Genomic DNA, 9,368 nt, shown 5'->3' with positions numbered 1-9,368 from the left:
TTGCGAGTTGCTCTGACTCGCAATTTGCGAGTCACAAATCCAAACTTTCATACATGTAGCCCTTAGTCTTTGCACAGTCTGGCAGCCTAGCAAGAACCCAGACCCATCTTGCAACACTTATATTTTGGTGGTTGCATGGGCGGACTCATGGGATATGTTTGACGTGAATATGCCAGCGATCTGTAGTGGCTTTGTGTTTGTGTCCCAAAGGCGTAGACTTGCACTTTGGTTTGTCAAAGGCTGGGGGGTTCTGGCAGGTGTCTGTATGCTGTAGCAGCCATGAGATTGATGGATGCACCTGTGTCGACCAGGGCTGATACTGGGACCCCGCATGCTTAACACTACCCTCTGATAAGCCTACTGCTCGACCACACTACCACAAAATAGAGCATTATAATTATCTAATTTTGCCACTATCTTACCTCTAAGGGGAACCCTTGGACTCTGTGCACACTATTTGTCACTTTGTGTATATACAGAGCCAACTTCCTAAAATATATATATATATATATATATATATGTATATATATATATATATATATATATATCTATGAGATCACTTTTGTCAATGTGTGCGTGGTTTCCCTTGGGGCCCTCAGGACACCATAACCACATATAAAAGTGATCTCTTTACATATATATTACATATCATATAGATAGGTTTTATATATATATATATATATATATATATATATATATATATATATATATATATATATATATATATATATATATACACACACATATATATATATATATATTTGATATATTGCCACCAGTTCTCTTGCAGCTTGCGTCTTCAAAGCAATGCACATACTTCAACTGACACGTTTCAACTGTAGCTTTTAGGCTGCAATTAAAAAAGTCAACTAACTCATGTGATAATGTTTCTGCTAGAAAAGGAACTGACTTTTGTCTAGTGGCAGTTTTGATGCCAAGGTTTATATGCCTACTGAAAAGATCAAAACTGTATTATATGTGAGTAGCTGAGTGGATTAGTAAACCAGCCATTACCTGCGCTATAATACAAATGAAATGTATGTGCATGGGTTGCTATGGAGAGATGAAGGGCACTTTTGCTGGGTGGTAGTGAGGGAATCCGAGGAGGAAGTCATGGGAGTGGGAGCACCAATAATGATTGTTGGACTGGGCGCTAGAGGCGCTAAAGACTGTGGCGATTAGTATGTAACAAGGTGAAGTAATAGTGTGTCTTTTTTGTTTTTTTAAATGTCTTGAGAGAACGTGCTGATTGAGAGAAGAAGCGAAGGTAAGGTGACCTTTACTGTTGCATGCATCACACACACCCACCAACAATTGTGTGACTGTCTACTTAGGCTAGTGTTTTAGAGCGACAGTTTAGCCAGTAGCAGAGATGGCGTCTCGTTGGATGACTGCTGCTAATGCCCTAACTTGTGTTATAGTGGACAGCTCTGAAATAGGATCAGAGACTGAGACATCAGATACTGAGACATCATCTGAGGGATGGACAATGGAGCAGACTCTAGGGGAGGAGCACCATCTGATAACTCCGCTTCCAGTGATTCTGAGGGAGGTGATGAGGACAGTTGTGCTGTCCCTTCGCAAGAACAGTCTGTGGAGCGGGACAATAGTGGGTTAGCCCCAACGCAGAGAGCAGGTGCATGCAGAAGCAAATTCCACCGCCCAAATCATATTGTGGAGGCATCAAAATTATCTATCACAAAACAACCTGGTTTTGTAAGGCAGGCACCTGTGTTTTTGGTCCTGGGCTTGGCGGCCATATAGGGAAATCTACCAAACCCAGACATTTCTGGAAACTAGACATATGGGGCACTCCACAGAGATGTGGCTTGCGTAGATTCCCCAAAGTTTTCTTACTTAAAATACCCTGCAGAGGTGAAATGTTGAATAAAAACTCAATTTTTTTCTTACATTTCTGTCACACAAACTACAGGGATATGCTGGGATCTACATAATTCCTACCATCCAGTCTTTCCCCACCTGTCCATATAAAAACGCTACCCCACTTGAGTGCCTGTACGTAGTTCATGCGTCAGGAATGGATCACCTCAGGGTCAACAGTTGCCCTCATGGAAGGACTAACATTGACCATTGTGTGATCTATTCCTGACATGAGCACTAGGCCTACCCTCACAAGTGAGTTACAATTTTTATCAGGAGACTTGGGGGGATGCTAGGTGGAAGGAAATTTGTGGCTCATCTCAGATTCCAGAACTTTCTATCACCGAAATGTGAGGAAAAATGTTTTTTTGGTCATACTTTGAGGTTTGCAAAGGATTCTGGGTAACAGAAACTGGTGAGAGCGCCACAAGTTACCCCATCCTGGATTATCCTAGGTGTCTAGTTTTCAGAAATGTCCAGGTTTGTTAGGTTTTCCTAGGTGCCGACTGAGCTAGAGGCCAAAATCCACAGCTAGGCACTTTGCAAAAAAACATTTCAGTTTTCTTTGTGAAAATTGTGATGTGTCCATATTGTGTTTTGGGGCATTTCCTGTTGCAGGCACTAGGCCTACCAACAAAAGTGAGGTACCCTTTTTATCGGGAGATGAGGGGGGAGGGCTGGGTGAAAGGAAATTTGTGGCTCCTCTCAGATTCCAGAACTTTGCAGTACCGAAATGTGAGGGAAACGTGATGTTTTGCCAAATTTTGAGGTTGGCAAAGGATTCTGGGTAACAGAACTTGGTGAGAGCCCCACAAGTCAGCCCATCCTGGATTTCCCTAGGTGTCTAGTTTTCAGAAGTGCACAGGTTTGGTAGGTTTCTCTATGTGCCGGCTGAGCTACAGGCCAAATACATAACCAGGCACTTTCCAAAAAACACGTCAGAATTCAATGTAAAAATGTGATGTGGCCATGTTGCGTTTCCTGTCACAGGCACTAGGCCTACCCAAACAAGTGAGGTCACATTTTTATCAGGAGACTTGGCGGAACACAAAATAGAAGAACAAGTGTTATTGCCCCTTGTCTTTCTCTACATTTTTTCCTTCCAAATCTAAGACAGTGTGTAAAACAGAAGCCTATTTGAGAAATGCCCTGTACTTCACATGCTAGTATGGGTACCCCAGTATTCAGAGATGTGCAAATAACACACCTTATCTTTTGCCCATTTTGGAAATACAAAGGTTTCCTTCATACCTATTTTTCACTCTTTATATTTCACCAAATGAATTGCTGTATAACCGAAATACAATGAAAACCCATTGCAAGGTGCAGTTCATTTATTGGCTCTGGGTACCTAGTGTTCTTGATGAACCTACAAGCCCTGTCTATCCAGCAACCATAATGGACCAGCAGACATAACGGTATATTGCTTTCAAAAATCTGCCATAGCTGGAAAAAGTTATAGAAGAAATTGTGGACAGAAATATTTTTTTATTTCAGCAGTTACTTTTTGTACGAAAACCTTGAAGGATCTACACAAATGACCCCTTGCTAAATTTAGAATTTTGTCTACTTTTCAGGAATGTTTAGCTGTCCTGGATACAGCATTGGTTTCACACCCATTTCTGTCAATAACTGGAAGGCGGCTGAAAGCACAAAAAATAGTAAAAATGGCGTATGTCCTAGTAAAATGCCAAATTTGTGTTGAAACATTTCGTTTTCTGATTCAAGTCTGCCTGTTCCTAAAAGCTGGGAAGATGGTGATTTTAGCAACGCAAACACATGCTTTCTTCTGCAGCCCTTATTCCCCATTTTTCTGAAAAAAACAAAAAATTTGCTGTATTTTGGCTAATGTCTTTGTCTCCTCTAGGGGAACCCAAAAACTCTGGGTACCTTTAGAATCCCTAGGATGCCATAAAAAGAGGATGCATATTTGGTGTGGATAGCTTATGTGGGCAAAAGGTTATGAAGGCCTAAGAATGAACTACCCCAAATAGACAAAAAGGGCTCAGCAGCTAAATGGTAAGAGTGCAGACATCGATACAGTTGGGAACTTAGGGCAGGGGTGCAAATCTGTTACTATGTAGAGGACTTTTCTGTCCCCACCTATGTTATGTCAGAAGCTGTCAATTACTTACTTACTTATTGTGAAACTCACTTCATGAAGCCAATAGACTTTTAGGAGTAAGTAGTTATTAAAATGTCTAAAAGCCTATAGACAGGTACTGGATTACAAGGTATTCTCACAGATCACTGTAGTAAGCAAGGCTTTTGGTGTTGGTTTCACTCTGGAACAAAACCTGTGGGTAAAGGATTTGCATTGTGATAATTTTTGTTTACCTTGATAAGAGGGGTTAAAGATTGTTTTGCCAACCACAATTTTCTGTTTATTTGTAGTTTTATAAATGTATGCCTGCAGCTTGCCTGGTGAGAAAGCTTATGTAGAATTCAGTAGGCCTGAGCTGGGTATGGTGGCAAGCCAATGATAAAGGCTAAGGGAAAAATATTTCAGATATCATAGGTGTCATATGTTTATTATGAAAAATGACAAATGTAGTAGGAATGAGTGCCTTCAGTGCGTGCCAACCAGTGCTTAATTTGAGCCGGTGATTGCAGTTGGTGCCCACTGGTGTTTGTTTTTGGGAAGCAGCGTTTATTTTTGTCTCAACAGACTTTAACTTAGTGCTAGTGAGTGAAAAATACCCAAGTGGAAAAGGAGGGAGGGAAAGACAAAAAATAAAACAATAAAGGGAGAAAGCAGGAACCTGCAAGAGTGAAAATAAGATGCAGGGAGTGCCTGGTGGTGGGTTAAATCAGCATGAGGTAGAATCAAGACTGCACAGGCTTGGTATTCGGCACACTGACATATAACAACACTGCCTGCAGGCTTCTGAGCAAAACTTTGGACCTCAGCACTTTTCTTTTTAAAAATTAACCACCGGTTCTATAAGTGGCTTAGCAAGATTGCAGTTGGCCCCAATGTAAACATAGAAAATGGGCTCCCTCTCCCTCCAGGCAACACAAACTCACAGACAGCCACACCAGCACTACTCCGTAAAACTTCCTCAAGAAAATCCAACATAGGGTTGTGTTAGAGTCATGTGCCCTAGGTGCAAATGGTAAAATAATAAAGAACGCTGCTTTGGTTTTGCGCTGCCTAATCCTGCATTAGTGTGGCCAGCACAGGTTCTCAATTAAGATCTGGTGCATTTCATTTTGCTAAGTTACTGGTGTTAATATTCGTATTGATAATGAATTGTGGAGACCAACCACTGCTAAGGTTTTCAACACATGCAGGCGTCTACCGCATTCCATGAGCAAAGTTTTTTTTTGTAGAAAAGGATGGATGTATTCCATTGTTGTGCTTTTTGGACAGCAACATTCCACTCTAACTTCTCGTTCAAGCTTCTCGCTATCACACAAAAAGAAGTACTGAGAAACAACACTTTATATCAAGGACTGAACTAACAAAGTAGCCCAAAACGTAAGTTGCGTTCCAACATCTAAACCCGTTTTTAAATACCTCACTTCTAAAATCCTCGAGAGAAGGATGATTAGTCAAATGCTTGACACTAGCCACCTAAAACAAACTTCCTAAAGTGCAGCACATCCTATTCCACTTGCTACTGTTCATAAAACAGTTGAAGCATCAGCCATTACTCAGGCCGCATTCCTGTCAGTCAAGCCACTCTAGACAGAGATCATTTATATACATCTCACACTGATTAGCACATATCGACACATCTTCCCCCACCTGGGTTTTCCACACAAGGTCCAGGCTACTATGTCTCTTATTCTGTGTAAACTCGATTACGCCAATAGCCTGTACCACAGATCACCTTTAACAACTATGAAGAGACTACAACGGATTCAGAACTCTACTGCGAGGATACTCCAAATCCTCCTTCAAAAGCTCTACATAATCCTCGAGAGAAGGATGATTAGTCAAATGCTTGACACTAGCCACCTAAAACAAACTTCCTAAAGTGCAGCACATCCTATTCCACTTGCTACTGTTCATAAAACAGTTGAAGCATCAGCCATTACTCAGGCCGCATTCCTGTCAGTCAAGCCACTCTAGACAGAGATCATTTATATACATCTCACACTGATTAGCACATATCAACACATCTTCCCCCACCTGGGTTTTCCACACAAGGTCCAGGCTACTATGTCTCTTATTCTGTGTAAACTCGATTACGCCAATAGCCTGTACCACAGATCACCTTTAACAACTATGAAGAGACTACAACGGATTCAGAACTCTACTGCGAGGATACTCCAAATCCTCCTTCAAAAGCTCTACATAATGCAACCCTTTGTGATCATCCATCAAAATACAAGATGGATAGTTTGAATGGATTTGTAGACTACACAACTCAATAAAACCTTTCATTATTTTATTGGAACACGTTAATTCATTATGTTAGTTGAAAAAAAACGAATTTAAGATTTCATCATTGTATCAGATGTTCACTTTAATCACAAATAGTAAATTATGCAGTATTCAAAGAGCAGGACAAACATTCTAAATAATTTAACACTATATTTTAGAACTGTGCAATATGCTGCAAGAACATTTAAACCAAACATATGAAGAACTTAGTAAAAGACAGAAGTTCTTTGTAAAACCTGTATATTTACACAGCAAATTTGTAGATAAATATGGATTTATGTGTCCCCCCATATCCACTTCAGAAAAGTAGGCGGCTTTCCAAGTAGTTCTAACATTTTTAGTTTTTTGGAATGTCTGAAAAATGTATACTTCGGGCTTTGAGCTATATGCTTAAAACAATTTTATATGGACCATTATACTCATATGAATGATTTGTGACAGGCCTGTCAGAAGCTTGTGTGGCCTAGGTCACAAACTTCACGCAGGACCCATCTGTGATTGTCCCGTAGCATGAACATTTAATGGAAACAATGTTCAGGGAAGCATTTGGCGGGAGCTCCAATTTATGGCGTGACCTGGTGTTAAGCTGCCCATACCTGCATCGTGGTAAATAAATCAGAAAAGGAGACTGACCTGCCACTTTCACCCTCTTTTGGGCATCCCTATTTTGTAGACTGTGTAGCAACCATTTAACAACAAAGGAAGCACACTATTAGTTGGGCATAATATTACTAGAGATGAAGCTCATTGAATATAAAAATCTAGAAGCCAGTTTAATTGTTTTTACTGTCAAATTGTAAATACATGAATTAAACAGAATTCGAGAACAGTGCTCTGAAATATCATTAATGAGTGATAGCTCATTAGAGCCGCGAGAACATTGTGCAATGATTCGCTTGAAAAACACAATCGTACAGTCCAAGAAGAGCAAATGCAGACCACACCCACCAATCAAAGACTTCATTGGGCATATGCTGGTTATGTGGTAGAGCAGCAAAACTGTATTTTAAATAGTGGCTTTACATTTTACCACTCTGGTAAACCATTTTTCAGTAATACCAACAAGGATTAGCGGCAACTAAAAGATGGTGTTGCAAAAATACACAATCTACCAGCAGTGACCAAATTAACCCAAAATTATTGCCCATCTATTCCGTCAATCCTTTAAATACAGTAGTTACTGATGTTGGGCATTGCGGCAGTATTTAACAGCAAGTTATAAATGTAAGTTTTAGTGTAGGGGTAAAAAAGCAATCAGGGCATAACAATAGTCAGGAACATTCTCTGGCTATCACCGGGAGTATGCGCAAAATAATCTGTATCCTCACTACATGCGCTAGCAAAGCTCAGGGATCTGTGATGCGGTTTTACAAGATGTGCTAAAGACCCAGGTGCTTTGCACGTATTTACAAACGACGCGATACAGTGTTCTAGAGTTTTCACTAGTAAAGTTGACTACAGAGATAGATGTGTCAAAGATGCAACAAGGAAAAACATGTAGGCTGAGAAGTGCAATACAACAGCCGTAGCAGCATTGTTTCCATTGCTGTTGCCACCGCCTCCGTGACCTCCAGAAGTTGTAACGTTTGGGAGACATAAGCTGCAGTCCTTCCCACAAAAAGTACACGATGATATGGATTTCATAACACTGGAAGAGTACAGTCTTGTTACTTGGGTTCCTGTGACAGAAAAGTGGTAAAACATATAAGCGCCCAGAGCAAGGTGCAGAAAATGAACAATTAATCGCAAGGCAATTAGGCGCACAAATTACGCATGCAACCACATGTTTAAAACGTGTCCATCAACAGTAAGGTAGAAATGTTATTAGGTTATGATAAATATACTGCAACAACATTGTATACTGGTGCCTACAGTACACAGGTCTTTGAACTCTGAAAAAGAAGCTAGGAGTGAATAATACGCACTGAATAGACAAAACAAAAAATCCTGAAGGCAACAAATATTTTACAAGTTAAAAGCTCAGACAGAATGCACTACCAAACATTTTTAAGACGCAGTATGTCTTCAGAGGTGCAAACACTTGTTTCAGGCGAATGGACACACGTCATTAGGAACATTGCTAGTAGCTAAACTGAACAATTTTTGCAAAGTTATAGATGGTAAAATAGCAGATAGCGCATTGTCAAAAGGTTAGCGAAAACATGCTCAAGTATTTAAATCCAGAAAAGAATAGTACCAGAATGGTTTTCTACAGTAAATTTAAAGTAAGACCATCGTGGCGGAGACTGACAGAGAATAAATAACCCGTATGAACTCTTGGGACGCTAAGAGAAAGCCAGTTCAAGTAAAAAAACTTGGCTGCTGCTCATAGTTGTACCACAAAAAGAGACGTTGTGAAAGACTTAATCACAGCTGGTTAGCACAACTGTCAAGATCATTTTGTATGATCATTTCTTTGCTCTTGCCTAAGTTACGTTTCAAGACAGGCTGGTACATCCATATATTGCCACACCGAAGTCATGATTTCAATACAGATGCTGAGCCCACTGTATTGTACAAACTGAAATTGATCTGAGTATCCTCAACATAAATATAGATTGAGTAACCTAATTTCTGCACAAGGAAGGCATGCGTATGTCTTCCTTGAAGCAATGGGCCACAAAGGAGTCCAGTGGAACTCTGCACATATGGGCATGTCTTTGACATGAAAGTGGCCCATTGAAGTTGGATTGGGAGTGTAGTTCATGCAAAAGCTATCTGATCAAAATTATTTTTGCACTACTACATTGCAATTTCCCAATCTCAGAAACTCTCATAATGCTAAATTAGCAATGATAAATGGTGCTGAGGGCATGTGCAGTAATGTGCATGTGAATAGGGAGGCTACAATGGGCCTTCAGGGCCCAAACCTGTGAACTTGTTATTCATTGAGCAGGAGGATGCCAGGAATACGGTCTGCAATCTTCTGGATGAGAAGTTGCTTAGTCAGGAGGGGACATTTCCTTCTCCTCATTTATCAAGTCTAAAAAGTAGGGAGTAGTGGTCAGCAGGTCATAGGCTGTGGACAGCTCTATTAGTATTAGGATTAATCAATAATTGTACTCCCACAACCATTTAATGTTGGCAGCTGCGC

The 9,368-nt window shown here is 40.4% G+C and overlaps 1 protein-coding gene across 1 annotated transcript in view; it reads right to left on the bottom strand.

The window, feature by feature from the left end:
- Positions 1-6,338: 6,338 nt before the first annotated feature.
- Positions 6,339-9,368, bottom strand: part of LOC138296504 (CD109 antigen-like) — a 363,929-nt gene continuing 360,899 nt past the window's right edge. Inside the window, exon 33 of the mRNA XM_069235675.1 lies at positions 6,339-7,953. Coding sequence (XP_069091776.1) covers positions 7,730-7,953 — 224 coding nt within the window. The 3' untranslated portion in view covers positions 6,339-7,729. The remainder of the gene's footprint in view (positions 7,954-9,368) is intronic.

This window comes from Pleurodeles waltl, chromosome 5 (genome assembly GCF_031143425.1).
Source record: "Pleurodeles waltl isolate 20211129_DDA chromosome 5, aPleWal1.hap1.20221129, whole genome shotgun sequence".
Classification (NCBI taxonomy): Eukaryota; Metazoa; Chordata; class Amphibia; order Caudata; family Salamandridae; genus Pleurodeles; species Pleurodeles waltl.
Note: the sequence above shows the minus strand (reverse complement) of the source record. Positions and strands in the feature narration are given on the sequence as shown.